Below are 19,733 nucleotides of genomic sequence, written 5' to 3' on the forward strand. Positions count from 1 at the left end.
CGGAAGTGGTATTTGGTCCATTTCAAGAAAGGTCGCTGAGACAAAGTTGGGAAGGGGGCCAAAGAAATTAGAAATGTCTTGGTGAATCTGGCCAAACAATCCCAATAGTGTATACTGTGAAAAGATAAGGAACTCTCTGAGTTTGGAAGAAACAGTTACCTAAGGAATTTTGTCTTGTTTGCTAGCAGTAAAAATACAAACAAACAAAAAAAAAAGCCAGTCCTCTTCTGAAAGAATATTGAAACTGGTGTGCTGGAAAAAAGATTTTTTTAAGGTAAATTATCAGCTAACACGTGCATTGCATTATCAGGCATATACATTTGAGGGTAGAGGATATTCTCTACTTCTGCCCCAATACAGCACCTCATGTAATCTTTGTACAGGGTGAACCTCTCTAATCCAGCACTCCCTGGTCCAGCAATATCCATGGTTTGGCATAGGTGCCGACTCCATGGGTACTCTAGGGCTGGAGCACACACTGGGAAAAATTAGTGGGTGCGGAGCATCCACCGGCACCAAGCTCTCCAAGCTGCCCTCCTCCCCCGCGCCTCTTGCACACCAGCAGCCCCACGCTTACCAACACTTCCTCCTCCGTCCCAGCGCTTCTGGAGCGCCACGAACACCTGATTTGCGGCGTTCAAACTGCAGGAAGGACGGGGAGGAACTGGGGCTGGTGGCTGGGACCTGGGGCTGGCATCAGAACCTCTGGGCAGGCTGCAGCACCCACAGCAACCCTACTTCCTGCATCTATGGAGATCCACTGGCACTCTGCATTGACCTCCCGTGGTTTGGCAAATTCTCTGGAGCACTGGTCAGGTCCCGAGGGTGCCAAACTAGAGAGGTTCAACCTGTATTTAATCTTGGGATGGAAGCCAGCATCATGGATATGAACTGAAAATGCTGACCAAAAGATGCAAATTCTGATGGTTTTCTGAGGATGTTCAAGTAGGCATCCTGTACATTTGTTTACTAGAAGTAGATATCTAGCTTGACCGGGTGGATGAAGAAACTGCAATATGAACATCTTAAAAAAACAACAGCCAACTATTACTGACTTTCTTCAATTCCCAAATAAAGTAGAATCTCTGATCATTTTGGGATCATGAAAAAAGTTGCAATAATCCCACAATTTTTTGTCTCATTTAATTTCTGGAAGATTACTGTTACAGTGGTCACTAGTAGAAACACCCAAGTTTATCACCCTGCAGTATTCAAGCACTCAACAAGGTATCTGCAGTACTTTGTATTTTCAAAGTACATATCTAAGATGCTGAACTGTGTCCCATGGACTTAGGCTCCAAAGTCTCTTAGACACTTTTGAAAATTTTACCCCCTGTGATTAAAGCACAAAATAGCGTTTGAAGACTTGGGTCCTACTCAAGTTCTGCTGCACACTTCCTGACACTCAGACAAGCCCCCTTGCACTTTAGTTTCTTCACCTGTAAAATGAGGATAATATTCACCTTCTCCACAGGGCTGTTGTAAGGTAAATTCATTAACATTTACGAAGTACAGTGAGAGTCTTGGAAGAGAAGCAATATGATGAAAACTTATTGTTAATAGAAGAAGAAAAAAGTCTTAAGCTCCATTCTCTGCCCCCAACGATATTCCTATTTTTATGGAAAATTGGCAACGATGTAGTCATACCAAATTTATATCCCCCAAACAAATGGGGACAATTTGTTTCAGCTTGCTACTATGAGAAGAAAATCTAGTTGGAGGTGTGGGGGATGGAGGTCAAGGGAAAACAGATCAATCCATTCTTCTAAATAGGTTTTTTGGAGCAGGAATCCTTAAGACACATCGTTGAAGATCTGCCATCTTTCTAGCAGTTTTGGTCCTTTGAATTAGAGCCAGAAGTTTTTACTTTCCTTCTTTTTTTATATAACCATCTAATTAGGAAACTGGAAATGAAGGCTCGATAAAGATCTTTAACATTGCACCATTTCCAGCTTTTTGTTAAAGGGACTCTACAGTTACCAGTGGTCATCTCTGTTGGAGTTTGAAAGCTTAATACGTTTATCTTGATGCAACCTTGTGTGTTTTGGTATCTGATTAAATATTTGAAATCTTTTCCCACAGATGATCAGCTGGGTATGTAGTGTGAGGTCAACACTTTGCTGTTGAAGGACTGGCCAAAAGGGTGACAAGTTTAAGACTGAGTGCTAACATGTAACAGAAGAACTTTTAAGTATTTTTGTACGGTTTAGGAAAAACATCAAGATATAGACTCTTCAAAACCCATCACCACAAATCTCACCTTGCTTATGATATGAAGACAATTCATATTCTAAAGTAAGAAAACCTTAATTAAAGATGCACAAAAACAAAAGCAATCAAAACCCTTTTGCTGGCTTTGAAATACAAAGAGGGAAATCCCTAGTAAAACAAGAATGCAAAAAATGATCATTTCAGTGTTAAAACATCTCCTAGATTTGACAGCCAGGATAAGCAATTTCTCCATTTATCTGAAAAGAAGGTGGTGTCCTTTAGGATTAGGGAGTTGCCCACTACTGAATAACCAGATAAAAGTGCTGCAGGAACTGCTCTGCATCGAAGGCAGAAGGATTCTACTGCATTGCACATATTCTATATTAGTGAGCCTTGGAAACTGATTTCTTGATGTGGTTGCCTACCATTAGGTAGGAGAAAGTTCAATGGAAAGAGTATTGGGGAATGACTAAAAGATGCATCTTTGTTTTTCAGTGGATCTTACTGGTCAGACTCTACTCTGGAAGTCTCTGAAAATGCAGCAATGCTCTAAAAAGGTATAACAGAACCAAGAAAATAAAAATAAATCTATTAATTGAATTGGCCTGAAACAGTATTATGTAGGAAGTTTTTCCTCTCTTCCCATCTAATGACACATGATCATGTGAACTCATGGGTCTCCTGGTTGCATAGACAATTAAGAAATTAAAACCAACAGTGTTATACTTTCAGGCAGAATAAATATTTATTTAGGAATGAGATTCAACTTATGAAGTGCCTCTATAAATGGAAATGCTTTAGCTGACCCCATGCTTTACTCATTATTTTAGCAGTTATTTATGTCTCTGAATCTATACTTTTAAAATAAGTTAATTATATTAAAAAGAAAAAAAATGAATTTTTAATGGAAACTTATTAAAGTGGAGTATTTTAAAACTGTGCTGTTATTCATCCAATTCTATTTAACATCTATCTGTGTCATTGGCTATTTAAAGATTCTCATAAGAGGATATTATTCAGCTGAAACACATAGGCACTCAGCTCTTGCACCATGTGGCCCCAAATGTTAATACATTTTCTTTAAACAAAAATTTTGTACGTGCTCTGTAAACTGCTTTTCAATATAAAATACATCAGCCAATTTCAAATCCTTCTCTCCTACTCTCTATAAAAAAATCCAAAAATTAGATATGAACTAAGGGTTCGTTTAAAAAACAAACAAACCATACCCTGCCAAAAAAACAAACCACCAACAAAAATATTCCAGACATTCTCATAGAAGCAAAACAAACTTTGTAAACTTTTCATTTTGTAAAAATTTAAAAAGTTAGACTTTTGGTCAACATTCTTTGGGAAAGAAGACTCCCAGAATGAGAATTTATATCCTGGACTAAATTGGTATGGTAAGTTATAAACTCCTGAAAAGTGTATTATGGAAATGCTGACAGATTTAACTACAACAGCAACAGTGGCACCACTATGATACTTTCCTTATTGAAAATTAATGCAGTCTCTGAATTTTAAACATAAGTGAAACATATTACTTGTAGATTATTTTCTGCAAGCCAACAGTCAGAATTTAATATGATGATGTGTACAGATTGCCCGGATTTTTTTTAACTCTTATCCACTGCTTGCAGCTTACATGCATTTAAACTAAAAACATTTGATACACACTAACTATAAATTATTTGCTTGGAGATCTCTCAGGCATGAAGAAAAAGCCTCTTAAAATAAATTTAAAATATTATATGCTTGATGGTGTATAACCAAAGGTTTAATCTCACCACTAAAGGGGCAGTTGCTGTGATTTTGCAATAACCCTGCAGACAATAATCAAGACAGCTCCTGTTGTTCTCTCAGTAAAATCATGGTAAACACAGCATGGATATATTGTAATTTGATATCTGTAAGATCAAATGTTATATCTCACAAGATTTCATTCACCATTAAATGTACATTTTCCTCAAATGCCATATGAAACTGCTATTTACTGGGCATGTTTTCTACTAATTATGGATTACCACATTAAAACAGCAGCATATATATATATATATTAGTGCCCAGAGATAATGCTTCAAGGGACACTTTTTTCCTAAACATTACATATTAAGGCTTACCAAACAGTTTACTGTAAAAATATTGAAATGTTATATTTTCACTATATGTGCATAAAATTACTTAAAATAAGCATTTGCTCTTTCCTGTAGTAGTAGTAATAATAAAATAAATAAATAATAAATAAAAAACAAAAAACACCCAGGAATAACTTCCAAATTGCTGACACCTTTTTATCCAGTCAGGCAGATTCAGTATTCTTTATACAAGATTATTTGTGCAAAAAATGGCAAGGGGAAAGAGGGTATAAAAGAAGCATACACATTAAGGTTCAAATATATGTGTGTGTTAGAGCAGTGATATCACAGGAAAGAAAATACAAATTTTAAAGAGGGCACAGTGCAATAAATCAGAGATACCTCAAACTATACACCTAAAGTATAATAGTAGAATTTGACTAACATTGTTATAAATACTATAACTGCTTGGTACTTTACTAAAACACAAGTAGGTTACTTCATCAGTATTTTAAGCATGTAATCAAACATGTTTCACTTACCAGTGCTGGATTTTTTCTTGGCAGCTAGTGACCACCTGTCATTAAAACAGATAACTGCTCATGAAAAAACAAGGCTAAGCACACAGCTGCAATGTCAATGTATCAGAAACTAGAACAATAGCTTTACAGATTTGGTAGCTTCTCTATATACATTTTTATTTGTCAATGCAAAGGCATGTGAATGTTAGTTCTTAAGCAGCACACTTTATCACAACACTAATGCAGACTGATAACTGGAGAACAAATTACAGCTTTCCAATTCATATTTTGGTACAATACCTGCTCCATAACTATTAGGTGACACATGATACAAGATTACTAGTATTTTGTACAATCTACAGATCTATTTTCAATGTTACATGTTTTGTAGAATAAGAAACCAATATAAATTATAACAAGATGCCAATGTAACATCCGTGCCTGTTCAGTTAAAAGAAAAACCAGCCCTGAAAATGTTTTACTTTATCAGTACACCTACAAGCGTTTTCACCTATAGTTTTATTCTAAAACAGTACAAATTAATTTTGCAGTGTTTAAATGCAAAAAAAATACCTCTATTATATATATTTTTAAGTGAAACAGTTATGAGCTGAATAGCCCACTTATTTCTTCAAAATATAGGCTTCCCATAGAGACTGAAAATTAACCAGTTCGGAATATTTTTAAGACTGCATACTTTAAAATATTAAGTTTGGGAGGGTACCTCAGTTTAGTAATACTAGACACAATCACATACAGACAAGATGCTGGTCTGCTGTACCACAATTGCATGGACATTTTGTTTAAATACATACAGAACTCTCAATAACACATATTGAAAAGTATAACAAAGACAATTTCACTCAATTACATGAAATGCAAAGAAGCTATGAGGCAATTAAATATGTCTAGACATCTCCTCAATATAACATTTTTCAGATATTTTTGCAAATATTTGTTTCTCACATGGCCACAAGAATGCTAACATCTGAAAGCAATTAATAGGAAAATATGCCTGAAAAGTAACAGAATAGGACTCTTTTGAGAGCTAAAAATTATTCAAATGTGTAAGGGTTGAAGGATCAGTCCCACATTTGTGGTCTCACTACCATCATAATAATCCTACATGTTGGGACAAATTCAGCCATCCAGTTGGTTGTGCTTACCCCAAGGTTAAATGTCCTTTGCATTGAAGACTTATAATTTTAAATCCTACGTTTAATTTCTATAAAATAATCTCACCTAATGGATTTGCTAATTTTAAAAAAAATGCTAGGCACAAAGAGGAAGATTTCTAGAAGACATACATTCAGAAAACTATACTATTAATGCTTCATACACAAATCTATTTTAAAATAAAGCTTCCCTAGTATGTCACATACAGTAGCAACATTTCATAATAGTAGTAGTACACAACAGAGTACTGCTTTTACAAGTAGAAGAATTAGAGAATATTATAGCAACATATTTCACTGTTTCAGATTTGAAAGATTGCAAAGTACACAACATAATTAAGTGCACAAAAATTGTTTACGAAATCCTTTAAGAAAGTTCCAGCTTAATTGCCCCATTAAAGATGAAGCTACAAAAAAAGAAAAGACAGGAAGCTTTCCATTCCCAATACATGACTTTCCATGCATGAAGTGAGCTAAAAGCACAAAAAGAAAAGCCCTGCAAACCATAAGAGCAGCATGTTCATTAACCTCTACATGATAATCCTTTCATAGCTGCATATTAACTAGTTACATATTCATAATCATTTTACATTATTTAGAGAACCTTCTATGAAAATTTCCAGGCTATATCCATTAGCTACAATGTTAAAGGTTACAGAAGATAGTCTACTTAATGTTTCCAGGAAGCTTTTTTAATTAGCAAATATGTAAATTGGGCACATATGCTTTTTATATTTAAAAAAATGGGCCATCAGTGAAAGAGCACATGGACATACGCTGTTTCCATGACCCCCTTAAAAAAAATCAATAACACCAATCAATTATAATTTCATTCTTTGATATAATCCCTCATGAAGGGATACTGAAGGATAGAACCAATAACAAACCTTTCAGTGGCCAGGATGAAGTGAGGGATCTTTCAGAAGTGCTACAATACACCATCTTAAATATATTTTTATTTGTAATACTAATATAGTAGGCTGAAGCACCTACTATACTAATGAGACAGTATTTTAAAAAATACAGTCAGAGATCAATTACACATTACCTACATGTCCTTTGCTGAGACACTCAAATTGTTTTGATAACCGTTGGTAATACAGCAGCAAAGAAACAAGTAGAGAAAAAATATATATACAGGTCTTTAGATTCTATGCTGTGCTCTACTGTGCTAAGAACAGCGTATACCTAGATCCACAATTTTTATGCAGCTACTGCCAGGCTAAATAAAAATAATCAACAAATGGGCAGGTGAGTTAAAGTTCATTTTGTCTGGACAACTAACACTACCAATACTGCTTTACTTTTAAGAAACTGTAGCATAAGTGATACCAATAAATCCTGACTTATTTCCCCTCCAGGGATAACAATGTATGCATTTGCAAATTTATGAGGTTATCAATGGTTTATTTGCATACTAAAATATTTAAAGTGTAGAGGGTTATTAAACTACACTTGCAGCAAACTTAACATTACCTAATCAAGTGTTCAGTTATTAAAACAGGATCTACTTGTGGAAAATACATTTCACAGTTTAAATGAAAAGGGAACAGACAAGTATCTTGTTTCCTCCCTCACCCCCAACAATGATTTGTTGCAATTTAATATTTCTCAAGATCCTGATTCAATAACTGCGTATTTGATTTCAGAAATGCTTGATGCTTTTCAGTTGGATCACAAAGCGTGCCACCTGCTTGAAGAGCTTCTGCACTTTTATTTATTTCACTTACTGCTATTTATTTTGTGGGTAGCCACAAGGGGGCATCATACTGCGAGTCTCCCTCATGTACAACAGACAATAAAACAGAGAAGCACAGCTTTTAAATGATTCTTATTTTGCATATCTTCAAATTGTCCTCCCCTGAGTTTCAATTCCTTCTTGATTAAGAACCAAACTTTAAAAATGGAATAATAAATGTTGGATCTGATTTTTATTATTTCGAACTATTTAAACGGGAAGTTTACATTAATGCTGTTTAAGAATCTATTTTAAGTTTAAACCCTTTTTCCTAAATTTTACAACTGCAAGGCCTGATTTCTACATCACAGTTGAAAGATGAACTGAGAGGTGGATATTGTACAAAGGAGCGACAGTGGCTATTGTAATTAAAGTAGCAGATTTTCTTTTGTCGCATAAATGTAGCTAATCTTACCAATATATATTTATACAATACTCTTTATTTTTAATATGTACTAAATGCTAACACAAAAGTGGCTAAAATTAAATGGATTAGATTTTTAGAATTATGTTCACTTTCTAAGCATCCTGCAGTCCCAATGCTAGCACAATGCAGCTTGCAGGCTGTTGAGACAAGAGGATACAAAGGCTGCCCGTGTTCCACAGCAGAAGATGCTGTTGCTGTCCTAAAGGGGAAAATTCCCTTCTCCTGCAGCCACATTAAGCCCATTTCCCACACCGTCCAGCCAACCAATCATTATTTTCTCTTTTCTCCTCTCATGCATCTTCCATCTGAGGACTCGACATCCTTTATGAACGCTGACTCACTACACCCTTTCTGAAGAGGTATTATCCTTATTTTACTGAGGTACTGAGTGACTGAAATTACACATCAGTCAGTGGCAGAGCCAGGAGTAGAAGCCAGATCTCCTGACTCATAGTCATGGGATATAATCACTAAATACAACACTCCCTCACAATATGCTTCTTAGGAATTAAGATGGGGTTGAATGGACAGTAGGACAGAACAGAAAATTGCAAAAAATTCTGATCCTGTAACATGGGAACAGGTTCTTACCTGTGCATGTATGTCATGTCACACCAGCTCCCCATTCCTGTATGTGCTTCCCTTGAACTCAAAAGATCTAATCCAGTCTCTGACACTGAATGCTTGTTTGGCCTTGGGCAAATCATCTCTCAGTCTAAGGGTTTGTCTACATTGCACTGTTGTCGCCAAAACCTTTGTCTTTCATAGGTACTTTAAAAAAAAAACCACAAAAGAAAAGTTTTGCCGAAGCAAGCGGCAGTGTGAACGCGGCTTTGTCGGCAGGAGCGCTCTCCTGCCAACAAAGCTTATGCCATTCGCGAGGCTGGAAGCGCCGACAAAAGTGCTGACAAAACCACAAAAGAACGTTCACACACGCCGACTTTTAGCAACAAGGCTGTGTCGACACAGCCTTGTCACTAAAAGCTGGGTGGTGTAGACAAGCCCTAAATTTCTTCATCTGTAAAATGGGGATAAGTAGTACTAACTTACCTACCTCACAGGAGTGCTATGCTGATTAATTAGCTAATGCCTGAGAAGCACTTTGAAGATGTAAAGCACTGTATAAGTGCTAAGTAGAATTATTTACCACTTGAAAAGTAATCTGAATATGATCAGATATGTAAGCAATTTGTGTACATGCTGTAATAAAATAATTTGTGACAGTTTAATCTTGAATTAGTCTCACTTTAAACATTTTCTTTCAATCACGTTACTTAAGGAAAACTGAGAGTATAGATGATCTTAGCTCTAATACTTTTTGTGAAAGTGAAGGGAAGTAATGAGGTGTTAAAGTAATAGTCTAATAAATCTAAAACCAGTGTTTTACCTTTAGGAATTTGGCCTTGCCATCTGAGATTTTGCAAAGAACTCTGTCTTGACCTTGGTTCTGTGGTTCAGGCCCTCCCATGATCAGATTACCATAATCAAACTGTATAATGTTCTTTGCAATACAGCTCAATGTTTATTAGGGTCCTGGATAAAATCAAACTCATTTTTACTCCTGACCTAATTAGGATGATTCCAAATTTTCAGAGTTTAATTGTTTAACTTTATGTATGTGAATATTAACTTCAATGGGACTACTCATGTGAATTAAGTTATCCACATGCGTGATTGTTTCCAGGATCGAGACTCATTGTGTCAGGTAGCCCATATGTGATATTCTTTGCCACACCACATAGCAAAAAGACATGGTGAAACTGAATTTACTGATGAAGTTGTAACTAATTCAGAATATGACTTTACATTTACACAATAATAAAATAGCTAGATACCCAGGATGTAACAAGCCGCATGCAACATAAACATGTAAAATGAAATTTCACATCTTCCTTAGGAAACCACAAGTTTCTAGTCTAAAACATAGCAAGCACTGATGGAGAAAGATATAATTAAGATTTGCAAAATGGTTTCCCCTTGAGTCCCGTTTTCAATCACGTTTACCTTTTCAAAAATATTTCCATTTTTGACATTTCCAAAAACTAAATGGCACAAAATGAAAGAAAATTATTAAAGCTCTTCAGTCAGTTGGTACATTTTTTGATTTAATGGAAAGCCAAAAAGCGTTGTTGAAATTTAATGTTCATTGCTTAAATCAAGTTATTGATTAAATATTACATTTCAAAATTATTAATATAGTCTCCGTCCAAAGGTGATTTTTCTTGGCTCGGAGAAGAGATGAGATGGGGTGTAGTAGGGGAGGGATAATTGGAGGAAATTATGATTTTGGCAAGCATAAAAAAAAACCCTAATAATAATTCTTAGTTATTTCCACAGCAAAAAAAGTGAAAAACTAAACCTTTACATGTCAACTGTCCTGAAAGGGTACAGGTTTTGTTAAATCTGAGAAAATGAATTCAAAATTATTAATTACTGGGGGTATGAATCACTTCAATAACTTCTAAGTTTTTAGCAGAGCCCAAAGAAGTCCTCCTTCTTCATGACTTTATCTAGGGAGCTGGAGAAATCACAGACTGTCTACTCAGTCTGACAAGTACAAGGGACTGCCATTCTTTTGCTGGGCCAATTAACGTGAGTGAAAATGTAACTTAATTTTTTAAAACTTTAAAAACGTCAAAAGTACCTAGCACAAGTGTAAATAAGGGAAAAAATCACGTATCTCACAATTCTATTCTCACTCTGTGAGGCTGTAGAGGTTTCTGGAAGTGAATCCATTTGCAACACTGAGGCTTTAAGTTAAGACAAGATGTACTGAGGGATGATGACTAAGGCTACTATTATTTCACGGAAGTCATGGAATCCAAGACTTTGGGCTGGTCTACAATGGGGGGGGGGGGAAATCGATCTAAGATACACAACTTCAGCTATGCGAATAGCGTAGCTGAAGTCGAAGTATCTTAGATCGAATTACCTGGGGTCCACACGGCGCGGGATCGACGGCCGCAGCTCCTCGTCGACTGCGCTACTGCCGCTTGCTCTGGTGGAGTTCCGGAGTCGACGATGAGCGCGTTCAGGGATCGATATATCGCGTCTTAATAAGACGCAATATATCGATCCCGGATAAATCGATTGCTACCCGCCGATACGGCGGGTAGTGAAGACGTACCCTTTCAGAGACCTCTGTGACATTTTGCTGTCAGCAGGCAGCCCCGCAGCTCTCAGCAGCTCCCAGCCCCTGCTGGTGGGTCCCCCAGAGCTCCCAGCCCCTGCGGGTGGTGGGGCTCCCTGCAGTGACCCAGCTGCAGCGAGCAGCAAGGGGACCCCAGATCCCCCAGCCACTGTGGGTGCTGGACTCTCCTCCCACCCCAATTTGTCAGGGATATTTTTAGTAAAAATCACGGACAGATCACAGGCTTCCATAAATTTCTGTTTATTGCCTGTGACCTGTCCGTGATTTTTACTAAAAATATCTGAGACAAAATCTGAGCCTTAATGACGACACAGGTAGAGGGGTTATGAAAGGCAAGAAGAACATGAGAATAAGGGCTACAGAATTAAGATTATGCAGTTGCTGAGGAAGAGGATGCCCATGTCTCTCATGAGGGGTAAAGGTTTTGTTATTTGTTTCACTGTAATTCTGAGGGAAAGTTTAGGATTTATATCATAAAAGAAACAAATGTGTAAACTTCTACGACATCCTGCACAAACTCTGTTGTATCAGGTCAGTTGGGAGAGGTGGAGAACTCCTTATTGGCTACCTGAGCTAGTCTTTAAAGGGAACCTGCTGGGCTGGCTAGGGCACTGCTGTTTGAAAGCAACCTACTCCATCTCAGCTGCCTGCAGGAGGGGCTATTGGATTCCTATAGGAGCAGAGCCCAGCTAGGCTACCAACAGAATAGGAAAGTGCTCCTTGGAGGAGGCCTGGGGGTCCTCCATGGAGATAAAGGGTCATCTGTCTGAGTGGTTGTTATGTGAGGAAAGGAGAGGCTGGGCTCACTAGTGTGTTGGATGAACTGCTTTTAAGAAACAAACACTATACGGACTACCGCAACTACTAGCAGAGAAAAGGGTGGTATAATCTCTTTCCATCTGTGGCATAACATTCAGGAAGTACTGAGTGCACATCTATCAAGTCCTGTGAGTCCCTACTCTATGAACAGTCATCCAGATTTTCAGGGAGGGGAAATAATAGATACTGAGTCAATGGGGTCTTCAAAATCACATAAATAAGAAATTCCACGTAACAAATGTAACCTCTTCTACACATTAAAATAACACTTGCTGTATTCATTAAAATGTGATAGATACAGTAACTCAGCAGAAACAAACAGAAATTACTCAAAGATCAGAAGTTACTGTAGTGGGCTGTGAAATTGATAAGATCTTGATGCAGGCCTCTGGTCACTCCATCTGGTGACATACTCTGAAAGTGACTACACAGTAGTGACATTATGAGTTTTGTGAAAGCAATCACACATTACTTAATCAATCTACAATGGTCAAATGGTGCATTGTAATATATAGGCAGAGTACTTAAAGACTCTGTCCACACCAGGATAAAGTTAAACTGTTCACAAAACAGTTTAATTAGCACAGTTATACAATTTAACCTGTGTTAAATTAACTTGTTTTCACAAGTGTCTTATAGCATTCAAGCTAGCCCTCTGGAAACCAGTTCAGATGTGCTACACAACACATAAAATGATGAGACATTTATATCTGATAGCTTCAGCCAACTACTGAATGTGCCCTTTTCTTTATGAACAGCACTTGAGAAAGCAAGGGTAGAATCAGAAAATACAGAAAAGCATCTGACAGGGTGGACTGTGCCTAAATAGAGATTCTGAAGTGGTATTTGGGTGAAGATTTTTTTTTAAAAAGGATTCAATCACATAATGCTTCGGAAGCTAGACTAACTATAATGGGCATTACCCAGAAAGTTATGCTTCAGAGCGGACGCTAACAGAATTGGTTTCTCACTAGTGAGCTTTCTCCAGATATGAGCACCATTGGACAATGGGACTGAAAGAGTCCAACATGCTTGAAGGTACTGCACTGTAATCCACACTGAATAAATCAAATCACTATGAAGATAATGAGCATCTATATATTAAGAGAATCAGTCACCCCATCTGAAATCATCAATATTATAAATATTCTGATTATGTTGATAGGTACTACCATTTTAATGGGGCAACATGGTAAGTGACTCCCCCTTTTTAATGAATCACAATGATGTACTTTTAATGTACTTTACAGTGGTAGTAGCTACTATTATTTTGGCATACTGCTATATCTCTTTGTCACAAGTATTTTGTATAATAAATATATATTTATTTGTGTGATTACTTCCTAGTATGAAAATAGATATTTGCCATTGGGGCTTGTAAAATCTACATGGCCCCCAACAAGGAGGAAGCTTGCCCTCAAAAGCAAGAGGATCTAAAATCTGCTGAAATTGTTGAAGGACGTCTTCATTTTAAAAAAATATTTCTAGAACGTATGGCGGTAAAGATAAGCTTCCAAACATGAAATATGTATAAAACAATGCAGTGTCATTTTCTTGAGTCTGCAGACACCTATAGTGACGCCGCTGTTGCAGTATCAGAGGGCTATTCTACACTAAAGCTGTAAGTCGACCTAAGTTACGTTATTTCAGTTACATAACTGAAGTTGATGCAACTTCAGTCAACTTACAGCATGTCTACACTGCGCTATGTCGACGGGAGACACTCTCCTGCTGACTTACCTTCCGCCTCACAGGGAGGTGGTGTACAGACATCAATGGGAGAGCACTCTGCCATCGATGTAGCTGGTCTTCACCAGACCAACAGCAGTGCTGATTTAGCAGGAAGTACAGACAAGCCCACAATTAAGAGGCGTTAAGATTCTGATCAGTTACACTGTTATTCTTTAGAACTGTGGGAACAGCTCTGAAACCATCAAGAATCTTATCAATTTTGTACTGCAGATGCTGCTTGAAAAAGACTTGAACAGCAGCAGTGACAGGTACTGGAGTTATTCATACAGGTAGAGGACAAAACAAAAGCAGTGGTTGCAGCTAAGAGGCCGGGACACAAGCTATGTACACCACTTTCAATTGTTTTCTTCAACTGTTGAAAAACTGTACACGCGGACAAAACCTTACGCATACCATTTGGAGTTAAAGATAACATCACCCTACATCAATTAAATTCATGAGAGAGTAATCTGTCAGGGACATGTAACATACACTGACCAGTAGTCACAATAACAGGTGCCCTAAAACCTCATGATACTTAGATGTCATGGTAAATTGCAGGAGAGTCACTTTCCCTTCCTACTCTTCCTAAACCAGGAAGAAAAAACAAACGTGAATCAGTGAAACATGAAAACCTTAAAAATCTATTCCTACACAAACCACCACACTTCCAGACCTCAATGGAGTTCATTAGATTACTCAAGATTGCATTTGCACTCAACATGTCCCTCCTGGGTCTAATTGGTTCTGTAAACATCTCCCATTTTGTAACAAATAACTTGTTCAATTCTTCAACACTTTAACTGTCTGCAAAACTGTGACAAACAGTACAGAACATTCATCTACCTCTTATCTGTTAGTAACCCATGATCCATTAGTCACTGAGAATCACATTTATATATAAACTATTAAATTTAAATTCAGGCTCTAAGGCAGTGGTTCTCAAACTTGATTGCACTACGACCCCCTTCTGACAACAAAAGTTACTACACGACCCTGGGGGGGGAGGAGCCCGAGCCTGCCCAAGTCCAACCATCCTGGACAGGGAGGCCAAAGCTGAAGCCCGAGCCTCACCGCCCAGGGCTTGAGCCCCAGGTAGGGGGCCTGTAACCTGAGCCCCACCACCCAGAGCTGATGGGTGGACTTTGGCCCTGGGCAGTGGGCTTGGGCTTTGGCCCTGGGCCCCAGCAAGTCTAAGCCAGCCCTGACAACCCCATTAAAATGGGCTCGCGACCCACTTTGGGGTCCAAACTCACAATTTGAGAACCGCTGCTCTGGAGCATGAGATTCTGCCTCTTTAAATATCTGTATTGTACTTCCTACACTTACAAGCAGTGGGCTTAACATAGTATTTCCAGCTAACAGGTACTGTACTTTCAAGCAATCAGTGATACATGTGCTATATTTTTTTTACACTAACACTCAAAACTTTAAGCAGTCATGATGCTTTCAGTGATAGTCTTTATCATGAAAATTACTAGATATTCTTCTATAATTTATCCCCAAGATACACATTCTAAGACATGTTTTTCTACCAAGTACCTTTAGTAGATGTCCTGAAAATTGCTTTTAACGGTTTGGCCTGATTATCACTACAAACTAACAAGATGAAAACCATTCAACAGGCAAATGGCTATTCTAACCAAGAATTAAAATCACTCTCCAACAGAGTTCCTAAACTGGGATGTTGCAGCCCCAAGCAGTTGTCATGAACTTCCTGCTCTTTCTATGACAAGTTTCAGAGTAACAGCCGTGTTAGTCTGTATCCGCAAAAAGAAGAACAGGAGTACTTGTGGCACCTTAGAGACTAACAAATTTATTAGAGCATAAGCTTACACTCTAAGGTGCCACAAGTACTCCTGTTCTTCTTTTTGCTCTTTCTATGTTGATAAATAGGAGAGAGGTCCTAGGTAGATGAAAGGGGACTCCTGTTATTGAGAAGATTGAGAACTACTCACTACACTTTAAAAGCCAAAACTCATGCCTAAATCAGTAAAAGAATGCAACACATATCCACTTTAGCAGAGCAGAATGCATGCTAAAAATCAATCCTGATTCAAATAAAAATATCTCAAGATCAGCAGGTAATTAATAGTGTACTTCATTATTTCACAGCCTAGAGGGGAAAAAGGACACAATATGGTATAAGTTTCAGTCTAGTGGGACTAAAGCTAAATAATTTCTTTTTACTCAACCAAGGTTCAGTCCTAAAAGGGGCATATTGTCACCTGGATAAACAGTGTGGTGTGGGTGCATTTGTGTAAATCTAAGCATATCAGAATGAGAGTCAGAGCTGGGTGAAAATAAAAATATATCAATTAAATATTTTTTTAAAGTGAGAAATTTTCAAGTTATTTGACAAATATTATTTGACCACTTCTTTTGAGAATATATACAGAAAATGCCGTAGGGTATTAGAACACAGGCTGTGAAAGATATTTATATAATGATTACTAGATTAGCAAAAGCACTGTGCAAAATTTTATAGCAATAATATCTAATTTCAAGATTACCTCCAAGTGGAGTTTGCTCAAATTTATGAAAACTATGAATATCTGAAAAGTAAGGTGATGGTATAAATGAAATGGTCTCCTCAACATTAAAATGTAATATTTTCATAATCAAAAACATTATTGTAATGCAATTATATACAGCTTCCAATTCTCTATTCCACAGAGGCAGAGTCCACTATATATTCATCCTGACACTCCATTGTAACTAAGATATTTAGCTCCTCAGGATATTTTCATAATGAAGCTGAAGGGTTCAAATATTTTTAGCCAATCTGCAGAAATTATGTAAAGTTTCCTCATGATAAAATACAATTTTAGTACAGCAGCCTAACTGAGGCTTAATTAATGGCCTCTTGGGTCTCTTTTCCACTGGAGCAGATCTGTTTGAGAACAATCTTGAACTTGCTTACTGAAGGGCCTTGCCATGAACTGGGAATAATTCTACATGCTCCTGACAGACATCCACTTACACTCCATGACCAATTGACACTAAAGCACCACAGAAGCGTAATTCTCCATCACAGTCAACTAGCCAGGAAAGTAACTGGACTGTGGAGAAGGGGAACAGTTTACTCTCTCATCTGATGTCCTTATAAAAAGAGACCATTCAGAGTATCCCACCAGATTATCCTAATTTTCATCCATGTTAACAACCCATCAATTTAGGTAGATCTTTTGGTAATTATGTGAGTCTTTTCCTCCAAAGCCAGACATCTTGTTTATACATAATATTCCAGAAGATGCTCATGGTCTGTCTCATGTATGCATTACTTAGGCTCCTTACCCTCAGTTAAAGCGATGTTGGTGGAAGCACCATACAATAAAGGAACTACTAAGAGTTTTCTTTTATACCTAGGGAGCTACTTTTAAGATGCATACAAAATTTTTAACCATATGAAGAGACCAAGAGGACAACTGAAAAGGTATGCAGATTATTGGCATGAAATACTAATGCTTATGGTGCGCTAAATATGGCTCTGATCATGCAATTAATTACATGTAGGTAGACACCCGTATCTACGCAGAGCTAGTTGCAGAATAGGGGCCTATCAGCCCCAAAATCACATCAATCACCTAGTAAGTGAATATGACTAATATTAAGATGGAGAGATCCTCAGTTTTGCACTAAGCCCATATATAGTATGGAATAAGCGAAGGCATTCAGTATTCTAAGGCAAGAAACTTTTTTAAAAAGACATTTGATGGTTTGGCTATTTTAAACGCAACTCTAAAGTAATCACTCTTTAAAAGAAGGCTCATGACTGATTAGTCCCTAATGCCCTACCTATGCAAGTTAGTTCACATGGGCAGAGACCTTATGGCCCACATGAAGCTCCACTGACTTCAACGGGGCTCTATGTGGACCAACTTGCAGACCTAAAAGCATAATCACCTTTCCTATTAAAAAAAGATTAAGCATCTTAGAGAATAATACACCTCTACCCCTATATAACGCGACCTGATATAACACGAATTCAGATATAACGCGGTAAAGCAGTGCTGGGGGGGGGGGGGGGGGAGGGGAGAGACTGCACATTCCAGTGGATCAAAGCAAGTTTGATATAACGCGATTTCACCTATAACATGGTAAGATTTTTTGGCTCCCGAGGACAGCGTTATATCGAGGTAGAGGTGTAATTTGAAAAACTAGTACTACTATGCATGTACATTTACACCCTGACATAAAACCTTAAAGATGTTTGTTACACATTAAAGCAAGTATTTACACAACAGATTGCAATGACCCCTAGGGAGCCCCACATGGTGCATCAGTAAACATATGGGTATCTTCCAACTTTTCTAAAAGGTATGCTTTGAATTTAGAAGAAACGATGGTATTTGAGTAACATGGCTGCGACACAGGGCCGGAAGCCAGGACACTAAGCCTTAGGGCTGACAGATCATCTTTAACTTGGTCAACTGTGTTTTAACACTTTAGGCAGAGCTAGGACATTGACCCTGTTTATTTCAGCTCCACTCCATACGCTGGGACAGGGTCCATTTTTGAAGCACCCCTGTGTTAAAGCACCCACAGGCCTCTACCCTGGGGGACAGAACCGACTTTGGGGGTCACCCCTTCCCCCCAAGCCCTGGAGTTGCTGGGGGGCGATGACGTCAGTGGCACTGCGGGGGGCGGGGGCCCTGGCCTCCCTGGGGCTGGGCTCCGGCCTGAGGCGACTCCAGACGCTCAGCGGGCAACTGAGCCCGGCCGCGCGGGCGGCCTCCCACCAGCTCCGCGGTGCCGGCCTGACGCGCCGGGGCGAGGCGCTCCCCGCACGCGCTCTCTCTCGGGTGCGGCGGAAGCGAGAACAACCGTTACAGGCCCCGCGGCCTGGGCCTCCCCCGGGCCCCTGCCCCGCTTCCCCCCAGCCGGGCCCGGCGCTCCGGGCCCCCTTCCGTGCCCCGCTGCGGAGCGGCCCAGGCCCCCGGCGCTGCTGCTCGGCCTTTACCTTTCCCTGCTCCTCCCGCAGGCGGCCCACCTGCGCGGCGCTGAGCGGCGGGGCTGTGCCGGGGGCCTGCATGGCCCGGGCGGGGGCCGGGGCGGGGGCCGGGCCGCTCTCCTCAGCAGGGCGAATGAGTCCTATAGAAATGTTTGTGCAGCGTGAAGCGCCGGCTCCGGAGCCGCATCCACGCGGGGGCCGCCGCCGCCTGGGCCCGGGGAGCCGCTGCCGGGGGAAGCATCTCACACTCGCATTCTGGGCCGCGCCGCCGCCTGCGCCCGGGACCAGCTGCGCCGAGAGGCCGCGGAGCACGAGCAGCCCGAGCCCAGCCGCTGCAGCGCCTCCTCCTCCCGCCTGCCTGCTGCACTCTGGGTAGCGGCCACAGCGCCCGCCGGAGGCTCCGCGGCGAGCGAGCGGAAAGGCGGCTGCTCCCCACCCCCTGCGCTTCGCCGGGCACCAAACACGATCCCAGCTCCCAAAGCACCAGCCCCGGGACCACACAGCCCCTGCCCCCTGGATCCCAGCTCCCAAAGCACCAGCCCCGGGACCACACAGCCCCTGCCCCCTGGATCCCAGCTCCCAAAGCACCCGGCCCCGGGACCACACAGCCCCAGCCCCCTGGATCCCAGCTCCCAAAGCACCCGGCCCCGGGACCACACAGCCCCTGCCCCCTGGATCCCAGCTCCCAAAGCACCCGGCCCCGGGACCACACAGCCCCTGCCCCCTGGATCCCAGCTCCCAAAGCACCCGGCCCCGGGACCACACAGCCCCTGACCCCTGGATCCCAGCTCCCAAAGCACCCAGCCCCGGGACCACACAGCCCCTGCCCTCTGGATCCCAGCTCCCAAAGCACCCAGCCCCGGGACCACACAGCCCCTGCCCCCAGGATCCCAGCTCCCAAAGCACCCGGCCCCGGGACCACACAGCCCCT

The 19,733-nt window shown here is 40.2% G+C and overlaps 1 protein-coding gene across 1 annotated transcript in view; it reads right to left on the reverse strand.

Annotated features, from left to right (window-relative positions):
• Positions 1–19,223, reverse strand: part of URI1 (URI1 prefoldin like chaperone) — a 55,456-nt gene extending 36,233 nt beyond the window's left edge. Inside the window, exons 1-2 of the mRNA XM_054048661.1 lie at positions 18,812–19,223; positions 4,829–4,863 (exon numbers count right to left, since the gene is read on the reverse strand). Coding sequence (XP_053904636.1) covers positions 4,829–4,863; positions 18,812–18,883 — 107 coding nt within the window. The 5' untranslated portion in view covers positions 18,884–19,223. The remainder of the gene's footprint in view (positions 1–4,828; positions 4,864–18,811) is intronic.
• Between the last annotated feature and the right edge of the window lie 510 nt (positions 19,224–19,733).

The sequence above is a fragment of the Malaclemys terrapin genome, chromosome 14 (genome assembly GCF_027887155.1).
Source record: "Malaclemys terrapin pileata isolate rMalTer1 chromosome 14, rMalTer1.hap1, whole genome shotgun sequence".
In the NCBI taxonomy this organism is placed as follows: Eukaryota; Metazoa; Chordata; order Testudines; family Emydidae; genus Malaclemys; species Malaclemys terrapin.